Genomic DNA, 23,079 nt, shown 5'->3' with positions numbered 1-23,079 from the left:
CCATTGCTATTGCTCAAAAATTAAGGTAGAGTAGAGAACAAAAAAGGCTCATTTTCCATGTTAAAATGCCTCTAGCAAAATATACCACTATTTGGAATTCTTAGTAACACTCCAGCTTCAAAGCAAGAATATCACAAGGCGCTACGGACAACATCATGATATTTACAAACATGTTTTTTTAAAAGGATATGTTATTACCCTCCAATACCAATAATTATTAATATTCCCAGAGGTTGTGAATGCAGCCAACCCTAAGTTGTATCTCCTTTTTTCTTTGTATCCCTTCCATCTTTTGAAAAGCCATTTTTACTATTTTATTTAACTAATTTAAACTGAGCATAGCATAATACAGAGATGACTAAAAAACTGGTTCTAACAGAAGGAGGAGGTGTGAAGAAAGGAAGCGCACAGAAATAGTTTGGGGGAGCAGAAAAGTCTGAACATTATTTATTACAGTAAAAACCAAGGGAACTGTAATAAGTTACAGCCAGGGCTGTGGAGTCGGTACGCCAGACCTTCAACTCCGACTCCTCTATTTTTCTACTGTCCAACTCCGACTTTTTCATAAATGGCAAATGTATATTAACTAGTAATAACAAATTTACTGTAGTAAAATGGTAGCACAAGGCATTTCATCACCACCACATGAATCCAGAACTTGGAAAAGTTGCTTTTTTGAACTACAACTCCCACGAGCCCAATCCCTGGGGCTGATGGGAGTTGTAGTTTAAAAAAGTAACTTTTCCAAGCTCTGGATTCACATGGTGATGATGAAATGCCTTGTGCTACCATTTTACTACAATAAATTTGTTATTACTAGTTAATATACATTTGCCATTTATGAAGGAGTCTGAGTCGGAAACAGAGTCGGTACATTTCTACCAACTCCAACTCCACAACTCCGACTCCACAGCCCTAGTTACAGCAGCAGCACTTTTTTATTTAGATTCTTGCCTTAACTAGCACCTAGACTGAAAATGCCTCTTGCAACAGTTTGCACTAATGAAAACTCTTTCCTTAATCTAGATCAGCCTTTCCCAACCAGTGTGCCTCCAGATGTTGTTGGACCACAATTCCCATCTTTCCTGACCATTGGCAATGCTGGCTGAGGCTGATGGGAGTTGTGGTCCAACAACATCTGGAGGCACACTGGTTGGGAAAGGCTGATCTAGACTGAACTTCCTCCTTTTTACATGCTCCCTCGTTACTCTAAGAGCAATAGCATCAAAGCAATTTTTCAATGCAATTTGTGACCTTTTATGTTTCTATTTCACCTTGACCATTTTATCTGGAATACCTATAATTCTACCTTTCTATCCAATGAAGGACATTTAAGACATTAATTGAAAACCAACCATGGTGAATTGTTTCAATCTTAAATTTATATATAACTAAAGGCTGTGTCAGAGTTTACATTTTTCACAGAAACAATGAAGAGACACATGTTTGTAAACATATGATAGATATGCAGCAAAGAGTTACGGCTATCAGTGTATGACCTTATATGTTTATAGATATGCATACCTCCTAAATGTAATTTGATACACATTAGTGTCAATTGTCCTAAACATCCTAAGATTATAGCAAATTACTCTTAAATTACCACAGAACAACATCACCAATTCAAATACTCACTAGGTTTTGACTCCTATTCCTGCTTACTGTGCAATAGACTCCTAAGGGATTCCTTCCCTCCTGATTAACACACCAGACAACACATTCTCATTAGCAATTACTATTGAACTTCCTGATCATAATATCTGTAAATTCAACCTACGGATCAAAAGAAGGAGACCTCAATATACTTGGATATGCGAGTCCACTGCATAAAGAACTACATTCTCTAGTGAACTTCAGCCTCCAACTAAAAAAGGCAAGAGAAGAAGGCTCCCTCTTCTCTGGTCTCTGTTAGAATGATTTCCTACCCAAAGAATGGAAGTGGAGAATATATGCTGTCACTAGCTATATACAATCCTATATACAGTTCAAGAACATAGAAAATAATGTTGTTTGAAACCAGTTGTACAAAAACCACAACTAAGTTATATAGAAAGTTATCAAGTAATTTTTGCTTTCTACTTGCTTTGACCTCAGATTATGTATATAAATCGGATGTTGGAAGTTATAGAGATTTTCATCATAGGAAATGAGATTACATAAACAAGCCCAAAAGATGAACAGAAACAGATGTTATTTTAAGGATGATTATTTGAGGGCTATATTACAACTCTCAAATTCAACTAAGGGTAAGACACAGCAACCCAGGATCTATGTGGAATGCACCATGGAGTTTTGTGTTGCTGGTGATAATGTAGAAACCTGTGGCACCAGTTGGCTGAGCTGTCTGATGTCATTCACAATATGGCATATAATTTTTACACTTTAATGGAAATGTTTTCCTTTAAAATAATGGAAAGGCTATAATCTTTGCACAACTAAAATGAATAAAAATACTTCTATGTATTTGTGTTTATTAACTTTTTTAAAAAGACTAGCAACCAACTGACCAGGTGGGAGCAGGGTGTGGTGAATGCTTCTCTGAATAACAGAGCAATGCCTGCTACTCTAAAATAGGCAGTAGAGCAATTGCTCTTGAAAAAGTCCACCCTAGACCAACGGTTTTTGATAACTACCATCCAACGACATGTATCCTCTTTTTGTGGAAAGCATTTGTGATTATCGTGACAGAGGAGCTCCAGGCACTCATGGAGGAAGCAGATTATCTCAACCCTTTCCAAACTGAATTGGTCGTTTGCGCTGATGAATGATATTTATCTGGAGAGAGATGGGGAAGTGCAACCCTGTTACTCTTGCTCAATCTCTCAACAGCTTTTGATACCATTAGCCACTGTATCTTGCTGGATTAAGCTCAGAGGATAGGGAGCTGGGACAATGTATTACAGTAGTTCTGTTCCTACATGCAGGGTCTGTTTGAGAGGGTGGTACCTTGGCACTGGCTGTTAACCTCTGCCATGGGGGTTCCATTTTGTCCTCAACACTGTTCAATATCTATATGAATTAACTGGGAATAGTCATTAGGGGATTTGGAGTGCAAATGTCATCAGTATGCCAATAACATCCAACACTATTTCTCCATTACAACTGAATCATGTGTGGCCATGCAACTTCTGACGCAGCAGCTAGATGCAGCAAACTCTTGGCATCCTGGACTCACCATGTGGGATGAGGCTCTGCTGCTGATAGCAGTTAATTGGCATCAGCTGCAGAGTCCTCAAATCCTGCTGTTCTCAACTGCTAAGCTGTGTAACCTGATGGTAAGAGGCATGCTAGATTATGAATGGCAACTGCAGGCAGTTACAAAGCTAGCAGGAGGATGAGAGGCAGATGTAGTTGCCTGGAGATGTTTAAGACCTCTCCTCCCTCTCTCTTTTTTCCCTCCTGTTCACCTTTACCGGACACACAGTAAACTGTTGGCATCCTGATGCACTAGATATGGCAGTTCCTGATGACTAGATATGGCAGTTCCTGGACAGGCTGAACTACTGTAAGGCTGCCCTTATGGTTGGTCCCAAAGCTGGAGCCTGTACAAACTGTGGTAATAAGGTTGCTAACAAAAGGAGCCTACTGTGATCATGTAACACCTCTGCTGAAAGAGCAGCCCTAGCTGCCAATTTGCTACCAGGTCAAATTGAAGGTTCCAATAACTTAAAGCCCTCAACAACTTGAACCTAGTTGCCTGAGGGAATACCTGCGCCCATACAGACAAGCCTATCTACTGAGATCTCAGGAGGGGGCCTTCTTGGATGTGCTGTAGCTAAAGCAGACAAGGAGGAGGAAATTCTTTGTTGTGGTTCCATAAACTGAGTGTCACATCGCCTTGAAAATAAGAGAGTGCCAATCTTGTTCACTTTTCAGTACCTCCAGAGAACACGTTTATTTACTTTGGGGGTTACTGAGGCCTTGAGAACTGCTCTGGATGTTATGGTTGTATTTTAATTTGTATTTACTGTGATGTATATTTATTGGATTGAAATTTTGTTTATTGGATTTTCTTTTAAGGTTGTAAACCATAAGTGTGTGAAAAATGTTCAGTACAGCTAATTATCAAAGAAAATGGCAGCTGCCTTCAATATGAACAGCATACTACTTACCTAGAAACAATGAGACAATCACTCTTAACATTGTGTTCCATTATGCGTTCAATTCTCTTAAAGAACTAAGATCAGATGACAAAAATATATTGAAAAAAGCGAGCCAATCATTAACCACTACTCTATTTCTACTTCATAAAAAGGGAGGTTCTCTCATTCAGAACCCATTCTTATGTTTTTTATTTTTTAAAGAATGCCAAGAATTGTTTCTCAGCCCCGTGGTCTTTGAGTTAAGGTGTGCTGTAGGGCACAATCCTGTCACCAATGTTGTTTAACATTTATATGAAGCCATTGGGAGCAATCATTAGGAGTTTTGGGACAAAACGCAGCTCTATTTCTCCTTAACATCTGAGCATGGTCTGGAACATTGTCTGGAATTGTGGAATAGATGGGAGCTAAAAATTGAACTTGAACCCTGGGGAGACACAGGCACTGTGGGGCGTGGTTCCAGTATATGTGAGATTGACTATTTGCCTGTTACTCTCCCTCTGAAAAAACAGGTGCATAGTTTGGGGGTGCTCCTGGATCCACCCATGTTACTTCAGGCTCAGGTAGCCTCAGTGGCTGGGAGGGCCTTCTACCAGCTATGGCCAGTGCACTAACTACGACCTTTTTTGGATAGGGATAGCCTGGCTGCTGTGATTCATTCACTGATAACTTCAAGCCTTGATTACTGCAATCCACTTCAGCTGGTGCAAAATGTCACCGCTAGATGTTGATGGGGACAGAGTACTGCCAGCCCATAACTCTGATGTTTAAGAGCTTGCACTGACTGCCCATATGTTACCAGCCAGGTTCAATGTTCCTGTATTAATTGACAAGGCCCTTAACAACTTGAGACTAGGATATTTTAACGCCCACCTGATCCCATATCCTAGCCTAATCACTGAGGTCTTTGGGGAAGTTTTTGTTGGTGGGTCCCCCATGGCTGAGATGCACAGCATGTAACTACTATAAGCCTTGCTTTCCATGTAGCAAGCCCAACTCTGTAGGCACCTTCCTAACTGAAACTAGACATGCACCCTCTTTGTTGAACCTCAGGAGTATTACTAGAACTTTCTTGTTCCAGCAGGCATTTCAAGATAATATTTGTTTTATGATTATTTTATTATTTTATATGTATTGTTTGTTTTTATGTACATCACTTAGAAATGCAAATGATTAAATGAGTACCGTATATTCCGGCGTATAAGACGACTTTTTAACCCTGGAAAATCTTCTCCAAAGTCGGGGGTCGTCTTATACGCCGGGGGTCGTCTTATTAGGGTTGCCATATTGCCCGGATAGCCGGGTTTTACCTGGATTCTAAGCATGCCACTCGGCGCCCGGCTAGCCCCTTAGGTGGCCCGGATTCTCAGCTTTCATTTAAAAAAAAAATTAAGTTTCTAGGTGGTGCGGTTCTCGAGATATATATAAAAACGTCAGGCACCCCCCCCCCGGTTAAATCTTTTTTTAAACTACTGTATAGCACTTCGTAGCTTTAACCCCGCCCGTTCAGGATTTCAGCCAATCAGTGAAGTGTTTGTTTGGTGGCAGTGTCTGCAAAACTTCATTGCGAGGCCAGAAAATGGTGGTTTCCCCTCCTGTTTATCTGAAAATCTCATAAATTGGGTAGGTATATACATTTCAGTTTTTCCCCCTGTTGTGTGTAGGAGTCAGATCCTGGGCAGTGTTTTGAAAACCTTCCCAATAGTTGCTTTAGGGGGTAAAAACAGTGCTAATCCCATATGTCCAGAGTAAATCCTATTGAATTCAGTAGGAATTACTTTTGAGTAGACATGATTATGAATGTGCTGAAAATCAATGGGACTTTGGAGTGAATGTAAAAAAGAATTGTGTTTGTGTTCTCTTTCTGCCCCCCCCCCAGTCCTATTTTAAAGCAAGTAGGCACGGCTTACTTAGGTATTGCAGTTTTTATTCTGTAGGAAACTAATACTGATTTTTAAAAAACTAATACTGATTTTTCTGCAATGACCAATTGGTTTGACAATAAACTATTATATGGGCTGTATGTATTTATACATCTGCAGTGTGTGCGTGTGTGTATGGAGTCTTTCCAACACCCCTGTGAGGTAGGGTTGGAAACCAAGGCAGCTCACAAGAAGAAATAAAGCCATTTAAAATCCAATAACCATAAAAACAAGTATAAACAGTTGCAAAACAGCGTAAAGTGGCATGATTCGGAATTTTGGGTTGTGTGAATGAAGTTGCTTATCACTTGAGGTTGCATTTCTGTCCCTGTTTGAGTAAGCCCCATTGAATACGCTGGGACTTGCTTCTGAATAAATAAATTTAGGATTGCACTATAAATATCTTTACAGTTTGTGTAAATAATAAATGTATTTGATAGTTATGCTTATATAAATATTTCTTCATTTATCATAGTTTTGGTTTTTGGTTAGGAATCCTGACTGGTTGTGAGATGCTTAGTTTTTTGCCTTATAGGAATCTTGTTGTGGTTGGTATAGTATTACATTTAGGAAAGTGTTACTGCCTTCTGTATTTTTTTTCCCTATTTGCATTTCACTTATCTTTAACCTCACTCCGTTACAGCCATAGAAGCAACAGCAGCATATGCAAGATAATTAACTCCCATTAGTGATAAGAACAAGAATTTATAATTATTATTTCAATTAAAACAAGAGGCTTATCAATACTTTGAAGAGGACCAGATATTTATTTTCTTTCTGAGCCCAGGACTGGGTCTTTCATGATGCCCGGTGTGGGGGGGGGGAGCAGGAGAGTAGTCGATAAGACAGACATCCTGGCATTGATAATCTAATTAGCAAGGTATGTGTGGGGTTGTTGTACACTTCCAGGCTCAGTTTCATTTTGAGTATGGAGGTGGAACCTGTGTAGATGTGGTTATCAAAGGGAGAAGAAATTTTGAGTTAAGCAAAGCTCTGCTTTTATAAAACCTAAGAAACATACTGTACTTTGAATGTCTGAGTGCCTGCACCAGTGGAATACTGGAGGAACTTGTAAAACTTGCTGCAACAGTATTTAGAACTGAGCATGTGGTGTGAAAGACTCCTTTTCCTAACATTTTGGCTTGTTTTTCTCTGATTGTGTATTTTTATTGTTTTTACTATATTTGTAAGCTGTGCTGAGCTCTGTTTTTAACAGCAAAAGGGCAGGATATAAATTCTCTTAATCAATCAATAAATACTCCATAGTGTTGGAAACTAGAGTCTAGGCATTTAATGTTGCTTTAAAAAAAAAAGATTTCTCACATCTTTCCCCAGTTTTTGGTGGTAATTCCTAGGCACAAAAACAAAACAACTGGACAATCCAAATATTAATATTTATAAGTTTACAAGTGACAGTTTTCCTGCTAAGTACCTGCATGTCATAAGCAGGGGTAGTCTTATACAGCGAGTATATCCCAAACTCTATATTTTAACTGGAAAAGTTGGGGGTCGTCTTATATGCCCAGTCGTCTTATACGCCGGAATATACGGTATATAAATGTTTTAAATAAATAAAATAAAAATGCCAACACATTTTTTATTTGGATTAGCTTTTGATGGCCAGAATTAAGAACAGGATAAGAGAACAAAGTTTAAACAACTCTGGTTTTGATTTTGAGTTAACTATCCCTAACTTATTTATGGGGGGATAAATTATTTTAAAGTGGTAAAACAATTTCCAGTGCAAATGTTGAGTCACACTGATTTCCAAATACAAATACAAGCAGGTATACCACTCTTAAGAGTTCAATGTACAATAAATGACAGGAATCAATGTCCCATGTGTGTGCCTAAAATCATTTTACAAGAACACTAAAACACTGGTGATCTTCATATACTGCAATAAATTGTACCAGATTTTGAAGTCAGGAAGCTATGGTGTAAGAACCTCTTTCCTACTGAAGGCCCTTAACCCCCAAATCCATCTCTAAAGAGCCGCTGAAAAGTCTCAGCACATGTCCAGGCCATTTAGATCCCACACAATATTTGAGGACTTAACTCCATGGCTTTTACTTGTTTTTAAAAGGATACTTCATTTCTCTTCAATCTGATTGCAAAGTCCATTATTAACCAACAATATTTCATAAATTTTGAACACAGCTGATCTATAGTGACAGGACCGGCAACATAATCCTGATCTAGTTAGGAATGTTGATATACTTAAGAAAAAGGTGAACAGGAATAGAGATTGATTTTGTACCGAGCAAAAATTGGGCAATCGTTTCCAGTTGCATTTTAACTGCTAACTGAACCACACTGTGCTGGTTGCTCAACTACTTGCAAAGAACAAAAAAAATCTGAGCAACCTTGTTGGCTGGCCAACACCAACAGTTCAAATATTAAGGACTAGATCTTACAGCTCATACTAGATATAACTGAACAACTAACAGCCCAGCAGACAGAAGTCTTCTAATGGATTAAGAAAACTATTCTCAAAAGTACAAATACTTGCTTCTAAAAGTATAAAGACAATATGGTATTAAACCCCATTTTCCCCCACACACTTTAATAAACTCCCAGGTTTCTGGCTAGACAGTCTAAAAGAGGAACTGCATACAAAAGTGTGCTGATGAAAGCATGTTTTATGCAAGAAAATAAAAACTAAAAATCTTACCATTTCACATAATTTAAACTCATAGCTAATGGAGCTCATGAAGCAGTAAATACAAATACAATTTTCACTCAAGCAGAGTTCAGAACTTACTAAACAGATGATACAAGATAGAGACAAACCACTTTTCAATCTTGATTTTGATTAAAGTATCAGGGTTTGCACTGTCAAAAAATGACCAGGCAATTCTATATTTACTATTTTACTGTTATATTGTATTTTATTGTGATGCATTTTGCAATTGAACTGTACGTCGCCTAGAGTGGCCATAGGCCAGATAGGCGACACACAAATTAAATTATTATTATTATTATATGTATCTACTCAAACAAGTCGTGCTATATTAGCCGGTCATGAAACATGAGAAAGAAAAAATGAGACTTCCAGGATGGAGAGGTCAATAGCCCCAACTGACATTTCCAATTAAAGAGGAAAAGTTTATGTGGTCTGAAAACTACATTTTATATTCAAAAGGAGAGACTGTTTACTAACGCTACAAAGATTTTTTTATTAGAAAGAGAAAGAACTCAACGGTTTTACTGAACATATTTATATTTTCAGATAGATTGGAACAGACACAGAAGCAATTCTGAAAATATTGAATAAATTATAATTATGCATTATGTCTAAACAGCATCTATTAATTCCCACTACAGTCCATCATATGAATTTCAAGATAAAGTGTCATTTGCATTTCTGCACCTGTACTTGACACAATAACCACCAAACCAAATCACTAATTCCTTTTCTGAGTAGTAATTCATGCAGTCTGAAACTATGTTTAAAGTTGTCAGTTAAATAGTAGACTAATCCTAACTCTCACTGAAGGTAAACTGAAAGGGGTTAAGATGGGATGAAACAACCCCTCCATCCCAGAGGCTCTCAGTATGCCTGCAGAAAACTCTGTGTACACAGATCTACTGGCAGCAGTGTTCCTGCCAGCAGCAGGGACCAAAACACGGTGTTCAATGGGACTGTTGTGGGCAGCCTTAGACCCACTTGAGCCTCATTGTTTCCCCAACCTATCCCTGGATTAGGCTCCAACCAGTTTGGAGCTGCGGCATATATTTTTCCTTCCACTGATCTCAACGGGAAGAAAAATAAAGAAAAAACACCACAATTTCCCGTCCTGTTCCCTTCCCCTCACCCCAAAGGACAAAAACTCTTCAGAACCAGCAACAAGAAAAAACATTAACAACCACTGCCCTCCACACCAGGAAAACTCCTGGATAAGGAACTCTGTGCAAATGAGCATAAACACTATCACAGTACCAAAGTACAAGAAGTGGTGATCTCCCCCTCTCCACTACCCTCCTGACAAGCAAAACGTTGTGTTAAATGACATTGCACCCACTTGTTTAAGCTTAAATACTTATCTTAACTGCATAAGTATAAATTTATAATTATTCTTACACACACACAACTTTGTGTTCTCAACACCTTTGTGTGACTTCCTAATTCTGTTTGCTATCCTGAGACTGAACTCTCCTGCCATGATTATTTGACCCTCTTGCAGTGGGTCTTTGAGGAATCACAGGTTTTTGGTCTTTTTTTTTGTTTGCCACCAATAGAGGTCATCTTGGTTCCTTTCACCCACACTGTCATCTTCATTCAATCCTTCCAACTCATCTGGGTTCAAGCTGAGCAACAGCATTACAGTAGGGCCCCACTTATACGGCAGGTTATGTTCCAGGCCCCAGCCGAAAAGCAAAATCCACCAGAAAGTGGGGCCCTACTGTATTCCAGCCACCACTCTACAGCTGACAGCGATCAGCTGTAGCACAGGGAGTTCCAGCCACTGCGCTCCAGCTGACAGCGATCAGCTGTAGCACACAATCAGCTGTAGCACAGGATTTCCAGCCGCCATGCTACAGCTGATCGCTGTCAGCTGGAGCACGATGGCTGGAGCTCCCCGTGCTACAGCTGATTGATCTTTCTATTGTTTTTGTCCAAATTGAAAGAAAAGTTTCAGGTTAGCCAGTAATCTTGTCTAGATTGTGTCATCTCCTCCTCTGGATGCAATGTTTGCTCCATCTCATATAATAATAATAATAATAAATTTAATTTCTTCAACGCCTATCTGGCCAATGGCCACTCTAGGCGACTTACAAAATTATTAAAATACAATTAATAAAATACAGTAATACAATAAAAACAATAGATCTACAACAACAATATTAAAACTGGGTAGGAGGCATTACAATTATATCGATTAACCCTCCCCGGATACCCCGAAGGCCTGCTGAAAAAGCCAGGTCTTTAAGGCTTTCCGAAATACATTTAGGGAAGAGGCATGCCGGAGATCTTGTGGGAGGGAGTTCCAAAGAGTGGGGGCCACCACTGAGAATGCCCTCTCTCTTGTACCCGCCAATCTGGCTGTTTTTGTTGGCGGGATTGAGAGAAGGCCCTGTGTGGCCGATCTTGTCGGGCGGCATAATTGGTGGCGTTGAAGGCGCTCCGTGAGATAAACTGGGCCGAAACCGTATAGGGATTTAAAGGTCAATACCAACACCTTGAATTGGGCTCAGAAAACAACTGGAAGCCAGTGTAGGTCGAACAACACTGGTGTGATGTGATCTCGGCGGCGACTATTCGTAAGTAGTCGAGCCGCCGCATTTTGTATCAGTTGTAATTTCCGGACCGTTTTCAAGGGTAACCCCACGTAGAGCGCATTACAGTAGTCCAAACGAGAGGTGATCAGGGCATGTACCACCAGTGGGAGCTGATGAACAGGAAGGTAGGGTTTCTCTCATACACACACGGCCCACATGCTTAGGATTGCTCTGTTCATATTTCAAGTCTTACAGTACCTAAGTCATTACAGCAACAGAATTAGTCACAAGACACATTATGATTCTCATGTAAGTAAACTGCAGAGTTCACAGTTCTAATATATGTATGATGATAATTACAGAAAAGAAACCATAATTAGTGAACCTATATACTGACTGTTTCTAATGAAAAATTGCCATTAAGATAGTTTACTACTCTTCTCTTATGTGATCCCGTACAGACTGATGTTGTAAGCTTTGTTCAGAACATATTAAAATACATTTTTCTACAGATCAAGATGTAGCAATTAGATTTCTATTTAACAGCTATATACTTTTACATAGTTACATACTTTTTGAAACTCTTAATTAAAGTTTATTCTTTTAGAATAGAGTGAAACATACGTATCTATGTATCACAAGGCAGTGAATCTGGTAAACTACTTACCCAGAAGCAATTTTACTTGCCCCAGGTGAACCACCTACCAGCATTCATGCAGGCAACATTAACTGATTGGACAAGCACATACAGGAAAACTAAAACTGAACCTCACCTTATTTTGTGGTGCTACTGTTGAATTCACTTGTACTTGCATGGTAGATTTAGGTGCAATCCTACACATAACCTGTGACTAAGTCCCAGTGAACTCACTGGGGCTTTGCACATTGGTGATGCAGAGCAAATTCTCACTCTATGGAACAGAGTGCTACACTACAAACTTAAACATAACACTAGTAGCAACAACAACAAAAACTCCAGCATAGTGAGCCTTTATCAATGCATTTTTTCTCCAATTATGCCTTGCTTCCCTTCTCTTATACAGGCTGATATTTGACGTTTTGAATCTTATGTACAATATTTCCTAGTGGAATTCTCCAACCTTAAGAAACTGCATTTGCTGGCAATACTATATTTCTATAATCAATTGTGCAATAAACACATTCTTGATATTCAAGGATAACATTCTGTTACAAATATGAGCCAGTCATATTTCTTTATTGTTCTAACAATACACTAACAGACTATAAGAAGGTGACAGCTGAGGAAAGCCTCTGTTCTATGCCAGTTTCCATTGACAGTCATTTCAGGAATGTATCCAGGAATACATGAGAATTTGGAATGTCTCCGCCCACCTGATAGTATCAGAACGTGCACTGCTTACTAGGAGCCCTACCATTTTGCAGTTCTAGTGAAGTTTGCCTTTTTATAGTTAACCAAGATCAACAAAGCAAAGATAAACAGAACCATGCTAATAAGGATTTCAAACATTTGCATGTAATGATGTGGCATTTTATGTAGACAGTTTAAAGGCGGTTGTGAACCTTTCAATTAGTACTCATCTGCCTGCAACTTCAAATTTCATAAATATTCTTGCACAGCTTCATATGATAAACTATGTACTCAATAGATATATGTACTCAGCAGGTAAACTAAATTGTTTAAGACCACTGTAATGAAGCACGTATAAATCCATAACATAGGATGTTCTACTTCCAATGAAAAACAGTAGATATTTTCATTCAAAAGCCATTCCTAACATCCAAAGTCCTTTAATTATCTGTCTCAGGTGTACTTTTCTCTGAATCCCAATTTTTAATAGAATTTGGCCCACAATAGTAAAACAGAAATGTGTGAAAACTTTGCCTTTACCTATCCCAAACCAAAGGAGAGGTAGGTTTTTTGTAAACCATGTCTGTAACAATTTAGGGTCACTCCCTATGCATGTAGAGAAAAATATATCCCATATAATAAAACTTTTTATTACAATGACACTCACAGACAAGCTGCAGTTAGCAGCATGTTCCCACGTATACATACAGAAAAACATATGTGTACAATGTACTAGTGTACACAGCTATATATATCTTTTTATCTAAGTGCATATGCCAAGTGAGTTACGAAACCAACAGTAAAACACACCGCACCACTCTGATCCTATTGTCTTTTCCACAGAAATGACCATTCTAAAATACTGATAGTCTAAACAAGCAGTGAAATTGAGCAAAGTTCTGTGAAACAGCTATCTTCAAAAAAATTCAACTACAAGAAGAGAAAACTGAGGGGAGATATTACAGCACTCTTCAAGTACTTGAAAGGTTATCACACAGAGGAAGGTTAAAGGAAACCAGATTTCAGTTGAACATTAAGAAAAACTCCCTAACTGTAAGAGCAGTATGACAATGGAAACACTTTCCTAAGGAGGTGGTGGGCTCTACAACACTGGAAGCATTCAAGAGGCAGCTCGACAGCTACCTGTCGGGTATGCTTCTACTTGAATTCCTACATTAAGCAGGGGGTTGGACTCGATGGCTTAATTGGCCCCTTCCAACTCAACTATTCTATGATCTATGAATGTAAACCTTATTTTTCCTCAGGAACACATGTATCCATCTTCAACATAAAGTACTTTTGGAAATGCTTAATGTTCATGTTACACTATGCCAAGGCTTGTTGCAAGTGCCAGATTCCCATATCAGGAAAATGTTCTCCCAGAGCATTTGATACTATTACACAGGAACTGAGATGCACTACAGCAGACATACATTTTGTGCCTCTCCCACACAACCCTCTCCCAAGATGAACATGCACACACAGCATGAAAGATAACCTAGAGACAATTTAATCAACAGCAAGAGAGAAAGATACCAGCCACTTTTATATATTAAATCAGGATTTGATTAAACCGGGATTCACAGAGCTCCTTATACTACCTTTGCTGATGTTTTACTTGTCCCTTCACAAATGGCAAAACAAGCCAGGAAGCTGCAATGAATCGTAGCTTCCCATTGCACAGAAACCAGGAATTAGGATTGAAAGCTTTCAAACAAGCCAGACTCACAAGTCAACTTATTCGTTTATTAAATTTATATCCTGCTTTTTGTCCAAGTAGGAGCCTTGGGCAACAAACAAAAACAATGAAAACACTTTAAAAAATCTTAACAATAGACTTTAAAATATATTAAGACAAAGCATCTTTAAATTAAAACACTAAAACAAAACATCTTTTTTTAAAAGCTTTAAAAAAAATTAAAAAGCAATTCCAATACAGAAGCAGACTGGGATAAGGTCTCTACTTAAAGTCTTGGTAAAAGAGGAAGGTCATCAGTAGGTGCCGAAAAGATAACAGAGATGGCGCCTGCCTAATATTTAAGGGGAGGGAATTCAAATGGTAGGTGCCACTACACTAAAGGTCTGCTTCCTATGTTGTGCAGAACAGACCTCCTGGTAAGATGGTATCTGCAGGAGGCCCTTACCTACAGAGCAGTGATCGCCTGGCTATATAAGGGGTAAGATGATCTTTCAGGTATCCTGGTCCCAAGCTGTATAAGACTTTGTACACCAAAACCAGAACCTCAAACTTAGCCCGGTAGCTAACAGGTAGCCAGTGCAATTCTTTCCACAGCGTGGTGACACGCTGCTTCAAACTTGCCCCAGTGAGTAGTCATGCTGCCATATTTTGCACCAGATGCAGCTTCAGGACCAACATCAAGGGCAGCCCCATATAGTACATTACAGTAATCCAGCCTGGTCAGGCTATCCCAGTCCAGAAATGGCCGTAACTGTCTCAACAGCCAAAGTTGGAAAAAAGCCATTCCTAGCCATTGAGGTCACCTGGGCCTCTAGCGACAAAGATGGATCCATGAGCACCTCCAGACTACAAACCTGCTCTTTCAGAGGGAGTATGACCCCATCCAAAGCAGGCAACTGAATAATTATCCAAATTCGGGAACCACCAACCCACAGCACTTCCATCTTGCTAGGATTCAGACGTAAAGGAGCTCACATCCTGGCTTCATAATTGTGTGGACACAACCACTGAGTATGCTTTCTATACAGCACCAGAGGCTTGGAGAAAGAACTAAATTTCAACAAACATCCTATATGGTACCATTTAGTCCAAAGAAGCCAGTCCCAACAACAAGGTGATAAGCAGGGGCTAGGTCTCTGAAATCTGAAAGTGTCAAGCAAGAACTTTAAGTAGCCCTAAAATTAAACAATATAATGGACACAAACAATACTTTACAAAACTTGAAGTACTAGGAACAGCTTAAATTAAGTCCTTTTATATCCCACTAATTCCAATGGGAGTGCTCAGTGTATTCTTAGGTCTCTTACTGAAATCAATTTGACTCAAAAGTGCTAAACGTGGCTGGATTCTGCTTTCTTAAGCAAAGCAACCAAGAAATCTGAATGCAAAGTATATTGCAATATGAGAAAAGTAATATAGGGCATATATCCAGGTTAAGTTCTTGTGTTTTTAAATTTTAATAACATTTTAAAATAATGTTATTAAATGCACATTTCCCAAAGTGAGTTAGTTACCCATGCTATGCCTCCATTCAGTTTATGATTACAGTTGAGCTTTAAAAATACATCCAGCAGAAAAGTTATAACTATATTCACATGGAGTTAACCTCTATCACACAAGCAATTGTTTCTTTAACGTTCTAACATTCATACCAACCCTTCAAAAGCCACAAATATATATATATATGAGCCAATTCACACACATGCTGCATTTTTAAGGCAATAAGGATAAGGAGGGAATCTACCATTTTTGGCTGGCCCTGCTGACCAAGCCAAAAATTCTATCGACCCATCACCCAGCAATGGCTGGGAAGGCAGGGAGTGAGCTAACTTGGACACCATTGCTTGAAGGTACCTTGAGCAGTCAAGGAAGGTATCTCCCATCAGTTTGACACTCCATAGGCCAAAGTGGGGTGCCCAACTCAAACTTCAGAGAGGACAGGGATCCCCACTCACTGCTACTGCTTCAAAGCTGGAAGGACCATTGGTCATCACTCTCACCAGAGGGCAGCACCACACTCACCACGCCAAGCAGAACTGTTGAAGCCTAAGGATAAGTAACATTAAAAACAGCCTCCAGGCTCTATAAATGTTTTGGTGGCTTAAATGGAACTAAGGAACTGGAGCCTTTTCAGAGTCAATGCAAAGACTCTCTCTTTAATTGTCCCCAGACTTTTCATGCAGCTGATACTACCACTATGTTTTAAAGGGCAAATATACAAATGTCAGAAGTTGAAAAACAATGATAAAAGTTTCTAATTCAGCAACTTCTTATATTGATAGATTCATGAGCTTCAAAAGTATAAAACTAGGCAGCATTTGTCACTAGCAGAAATGGTTACTTACTGAGAGTTAACTATATCAGAATAATCTAGGGTGTACCTTCACCCACCACTCATTTATTTCCCAGTTGTCTTTTTACATGCATCTAGTCTACTTTCTGGGACTTACATAGTACCCAAGCCTATGGTGAAAAACATGCCTCTCTATAAGACTTTGATGACAACCTACCTTGGACTTAAAAGAATGTGTTTTTTCATAGGTTACAGGCAGTGTTTTGTGAAAAATTATCTATACCACACAGCATATATTTCTAGCAGTCACCAAATCTCCCTAGTTACTTTGGTTACGTTTCTAAGCTACATTATTATGAGTTCTTCCTAACAACACATTTTTGTATCTTTTACACCAAGTGCATCACAGTGAAATATCTCATCATCTTGGGCCACTTCAGCAACAACGCAAACAGGAACTCTGTTTGTGTGACTGGTATAAAATCTGGCAAACACACACTAGTTTACTCTGTAACTTTACATAACCGTAACTATGTACAGTATAGCTAAAAGGTTCTTATGCTTAATATTTAGTATTTAGCACCAAAGGTTTAAGCATCTTGAAGTCTTAACATCACAACTGTTGTGTTGACTTCCTTGAAAGCTGCTTATGTCCCAGCATAAAAATACAGACATACAATTATGCCCACTGCTTAAAGTTACACTCCCCCAAAGCAAAATCATTTAGCTGTACTTTATAATGGACTCTTATCAATTGAATAAAGCATTAGAATCACTCCACTACAAAACAACCTACCTATTTTTCAAATTCCTATGTAAAAAATAAAAATAATCAATCTACAGCTGCATCATTAAAGTCTAGTTGTTGCTTTATTTACTGCTTGCTTCAATTTCTATCCCATCTTTACACACCAGTTGCTCAAGTCAAGAAATAATGCCTGATAAACCACTTTTTTTAGCTGAAACTTGAAAATACTTATAATGGAACCATTTTTAAAAAATACAATGGACAAATGAAAAATTGTAGGGCTAAGCCTACACTTGTTAAGGTACTCAATATCCCAGAGCTCAATCCATTGATTTTAACAGAAGACATTTAAGTCAATATTCACTTCTAGTGAACTCAACAGGATTTAAAAATTTTAGGTCTCACTGGAACATACCCAAAGTTTCCGTCGAACACTTCAAGCCACTTTTCCAAATCGCATCCTGAATCTTCTTCAAGTTCTTACAAGCCTTGTAATTTGTCATCTTGTTAATTAAAATCCTTTACATCATTATTTTAAGTTTACTTTTAGATTAGAAAGTACTAAGCAGGAATTAGTACAAATGGAACTATTCATTATCCTGTCAATGGATACACAGTAGGTATATAATTTTTACAAAGCAATCTTATGTGTTGCTTGCAGCATGTGGGTCGAGGGAAGTTTAAAGAGGAAAATTATTCATTGGGACTCCTCTCAAGTTGTGACTAGATAGCTATGCTCATATCTAACTAGGAACCTAAGGATGTTCTGGAGCCAGGGCCACTTTTTGAGCAGCAGGTGACAACCACTGCATAATGTGTTTTAATCAGTCAGCTGCATGCTGCAGAGGTTCTGAATCTTCCTGGACCCTACCATGCTGGATCCATGCTTTTGTAGCTTCCAAACTGGACTAATATAATGTCCTCGAATATGACTTGAAAGTTTCTACTGGTGCAAAATGTGGATGTTTTCTTTTTAACAGATATTGCAAGGCATACCCACATACAACCTAATAGTTGCCTTTGTGCTTCTTGTGCAATTCAAGGTACTCGTTTTAAGATTTAATGTCCAACACAGCATGGGGCACATATACCTGAGGGACCACCTCTCTGCATAATGAATTTATATTTAGCTCCAGTTGGGAATTCAACCGTGCTCTGTATGCCTTCTATATACCAGATAAATTTAGGGCTGGCAAGGAATAGGGCCATTTCTACTGAAGCCCCTAGGTTCTGGAATGCTTTGTCAACTGAAGTGAAGAACTGCTCTTCTTTTATCCATCTTTTGCAAGTGTTGTAAAACGTATTTTAATTGCGGTTCAGTGATTTTTCTGGCATGGTCAGTGATTATTTTATTAGTAGTTCTAATTTACTGGTTTGCTTTTCTCATTTAAATGTACTTTCATTTTTGTGAGCTGCTTTAGGCATCTTGGAAATGCAATGTTATAACTAAGTGTGCACAACATTTCAGCTATATGTATTACTCTAGCCAATAGCATATTTTAACATGCATCAAGACAGCTTATAAATGGAAAAATCAATTCATATAAAATGTCATAATAGTATTGTGTCTCAAATGCTTATGAAGAAAAGCTTTAAAAGACAACAGATTTTGGAAGTCTCCTGTATTTATTTACATATAGAAAGATACACTAAATAAAGTGCATCTTTCTCAAACAGAAAGAGACAAAGCTCCAAACTAAGTCATCCCGAAAAGAGTACTATACTTCTGTTCCAGTTGCTTTTGATCTAACATAGAAAGACTGGCAAGTAGATATGAACATGGCTTCTGTTTGGAGAACTTCCTCCCGCTGAAGCCACCAAAACTCAAAAATATGAACTGCCATCAACCGACCATGTTGTGCCATCTTTCACTCTCCTTTTGCATCTGCCAGGAATGCAGCACTGAAAAGGTTCTTCTGACTTTCTTCACAAATATACAAACCAATGCATCTCTTTAGCATAAAATTATGCTATCACTACAGAAAAGCCACTAAATAACAAAACAAAGAAGTAATCTATAAGAGGTAAATCACTCTTCTTTAAATCAGTGATACTGTTCTTAGTCAAAACACTAAATCACATACTTAGGTTTAAATTGCTTGGAATGGTGGCTCTTTGCTGACCAAGAGAAGAAAAACAGAATAGCTTTTATTGCACCAATTTCTGTTGATAAGAATGTACATTCAGAATTCAATCTTGACAAATGATGTGTAAGCACCAACAGAAACTGGTCCAGCCACCATATGTATTTTGCCCAGCAATTGCAGCAGTTTCCATTAACAGTACAGAAGATCCTAGCAAGCACTGAGTGACATTTCAATAGTATGAATAAGTTTTACTTTTAAGAATGTATGATGAGCTCTATATAGTCCATGAAATTCCAAATTTAAAAAAGCTATACTGTCAATACAGTTTGACGTGGAAAGTTGTTTATATCTTGGAAAGCTATTGGAAACAATATTTTCCATCACTTTATGCAATACAGAAAGGTGCTGAAGTCTGGTTTTCTCCACACTATAACTTAGCTGGGGCAAGTATAGCAAGTTTGTACAATCATGTACATATTTACTCAGAAGCAAGTTCCACTGTGTTCAATGGGGCTCACACACAGATAAGCATATTTAAAGTCTTGTCTAAGGTCTCATTATCCACTACACCTAAAAAAATACACTCAGGAGAGACAGTAGCAAATTCCATCTGTCAAGTTTTTTTACCTTTTGACAAATGTATTTAGGCACAACATACACCGTTCAAGCATCCAATTTCCTTTTCAATCACCTATGTTCAAAAAGTCTCCAAGATACAAAATGATATCATAGTCAAACACATGTTATGATATTAAGTGAAATGGCATCACCCCAATAGTACAGAAAGGAAAGTTTAACACTGACAAAGGTAAAATAGTTGAATTATACCACCAGAGACACCCAGAATTTGCTAGCCAGAAAGGTACCTTGCCCCTACAATCTTGTAGCAATCATTACTTCATTAGCAATACAGCACCATCTTCTTACCACCATTATAAACGGTTTTATACATTTTGGATCTTCTAGGACTTGTGAACAGATTAACATCTAAACCAATAAAATGCTGCCTCAGCAACATTTCTCAAGGTGAAAAACCACAGTTAAGATTAGCAAGTCAGTCAAGTATTTACAGAAAGTAGTCTTGTCACATTTGATGCTAACAACAAGAGTTTTAGTTATTCTTTGGTTTCTTCTTACTGCAACTTATTTTGTAAACAGAAGATGTATGAATTTACTGAACTGATTACACCCTATCAATAGACAAATGGCAGGTTTTATTCAGGAGACACTACTGATTATACACCTTGCACAATAAAAAAACACATGCACAAGATATAAACAATCCTCAGCTATCTTGAAGCAACAGAACAGGGCAACATCCCACATACTCATTTCATCATCAGAAGTTTTTAATACATACTAACCTGAAGTCTATTTCGACAATTAGTAAAACACTATACACTTAACTATATGCTATAAAGATGATGACACTTGAATCAACAGGAGATACTAATTAGTATGACCCTATAAAACTCTCAAGACAACTGCTGTTCAAAACAAAAATTGACAATTTTTTCAAAGTGATTATACTTGCTTTTCTGATATTCAGTAACCTTAATGTTGTTACTGCTTTTCGCCTGTTAATAGAGCTTAACCATATTCAAGCAAACCCACATTATCTTCAGTTTGCCACAGTCTTTCCTTATTTGGCTAACACTATGAGATTCCAATCAGACTGCTATAAAACTTTAACATGCACAAAGCATCCATTTTGAGAAAATTTCACAATCAATGTCCCTTCCATCTTCACTAAAACATAAATTTTGAAGAGTGTACTAAACAAAAAATGTAATTTGCACTAACGATTTTACAGTTTTTCACACTTGAGGAACATGCAAGGTTGTAGTGCACACTGCAGAACAAGCACCACTAAAACCCTGTAACATAAACGTTTAGGGTGTAAGCATTTAGGATGGAGGAGAGGGAGGCTTTTCTGGAAAGGGGTCGACAGCGTCCACACTTCTACTAATTTGGGAAACAAGGGGAACAGGAAATGGTAGCCATTAATCAACGGCAAACTGCGGAACCGACACCACCTCATCACTGCCCGAAGTTACCCCCTTCGTGAAGGTAGGGACCTATTCTCTCAATTTCCAGCCAAACACCGGGAACAAATGGTGGAGCACTCGAGCCTTTTCCCAGTTCCCTCCTCCCCAAGCCTCACCTCAACCCTACGAAATACAGACACGAAGGAAAAGGAGACCCACAATTGTTACCACCAACGGAAGGCCAGGCTCACCGGCCTAACCCACCCAACTAGGCAGGAGGCAGGCAGGCACCCTCCTCAGCAAAACACAAACATTCCTCCGGCACCAACAAGGATGTGCGCAGCCGCTTGGCTCCACTCGAAAAGCCGGGAACAGGGAGAACGGGTCCCGACCCTCCCCCCCCCCGACCCAAAGGCTTCCTCGTTGCGCTCAGAGGAAAGAGTTTTTCGGCCAGCCAGGAGCCTCCCTATCCTAGGAGGAGTGGTGGGAAGCGGCGCAGGCCCCAGCCCCATCCTCTCAGTAGCAGAGCCTCCTTCCCAGTCCAAACTAGGCTAGGCCGAGCCCTGGACGGTCAGACACAAACCTGGTGCAGCGCGGTGAGCCCATCCACGTTAGCGTAGTTGATGTCGGCGCCGCGCTCCAGCAGGCGAAGCACCTCCTCGGTGTCGCCGCTCGAACAGGCAGCCAGGAAGACGGCGCCGTCGTCGAACTTCACCTTGGTCTTCTTGCGCTTAACCACGGGCGGTTCCTGGTCGGTCTCGGAGCCGATCCAGCGCTTCAGTTGCTCGTTCCGTTTCTGCTTGGCGTCCGCCATCTTCATGCCCTACTCGGCTCTGGTTCTTTTCTCTAACTAGCTATCGCTCGCTCGCCCTGCTTGTCTCAGCGGCGGCGTTCCGCACCCAGGAGAAGGCGGAGAAGCAAAGCACCGCCTGTATCCCACAGAACACCGCGCGGCTGAACGAAAGAGCGCTGCAGCCTCACCCCGCCCACAGCGTCCTAAAGAACCACCCGAGAATCCCCACGCGCCTATCTCGCGCTCTCTGTCACTAGTTAGCTAACTAGAGCGAGCTGAGGCGGAAAGAAAAGGTCCCGGCTTCCTTGACATAATCTCGCGACAGCTCTAACGAGAAGCGGCGACGAATGAAGTTTACTTTTGAGTGAGCTCTGAGGGATATTGGAGGGAAGTGCCCGGTGCTGAGGGAGATGAATCGTTAATCGAGGGGTTGCAGCGATGGAAAGCGACGATAGTGGACGAGTGGGGTTTTTTTTGTTCTAATATGGTTAGCGAAACGACGACTGACTAGTTTGCAAAACAGAGTATGGAATCTTCTGGTCACTGACTTGAGAGTAAGTCCCACTGAAACTGGTGAGAAATACTTCCCCGAGTAGAGCATGTACGGGGTTACATTACACGACTGTAAGCCTGTGCACGCTTACTAAGAAGCAAGTTCCATTGAATTCAGCTGGGCTTACCTCTGAGGAAACGCGTATGGAATTCCACTGTGGACTGAGTTCCAGCTCTGAAGTTGGCCGCGAGGGCTCCTCTCGGTAGCGGCGTTGAGGATTCCTTTTCTCCGCAACTCGACGTGAAGAGGAACAGAGCCAGGAAATACCAACTATGAGCGGGTGAAATGGGGCCACTACTAGCCTATATCTCGGGCTGTCCTCGCAAACGCGGTTTACATTTGC

At 39.6% G+C, this 23,079-nt stretch overlaps 1 protein-coding gene across 2 annotated transcripts in view; it reads right to left on the bottom strand.

Annotated features, from left to right (window-relative positions):
• The window catches only part of PPP1R12A (protein phosphatase 1 regulatory subunit 12A), a 170,245-nt gene extending 147,747 nt beyond the window's left edge, over positions 1 to 22,498 (bottom strand). The window contains exon 1 of one of the 2 annotated variants that reach the window (XM_061639655.1): positions 21,974 to 22,498. In XM_061639655.1, the coding sequence (XP_061495639.1) occupies positions 21,974 to 22,210 (237 nt within the window). In that variant the 5' untranslated portion in view covers positions 22,211 to 22,498. The remainder of the gene's footprint in view (positions 1 to 21,973) is intronic. The other variant, XM_061639656.1, reaches the window with a different exon arrangement.
• Between the last annotated feature and the right edge of the window lie 581 nt (positions 22,499 to 23,079).

Source organism: Rhineura floridana, chromosome 8, assembly GCF_030035675.1.
Source record: "Rhineura floridana isolate rRhiFlo1 chromosome 8, rRhiFlo1.hap2, whole genome shotgun sequence".
Taxonomy (NCBI): domain Eukaryota; kingdom Metazoa; phylum Chordata; class Lepidosauria; order Squamata; family Rhineuridae; genus Rhineura; species Rhineura floridana.
The sequence above is the reverse complement of the archived record's forward strand: the minus strand, read 5'-3'. Positions and strand labels throughout refer to the sequence as shown.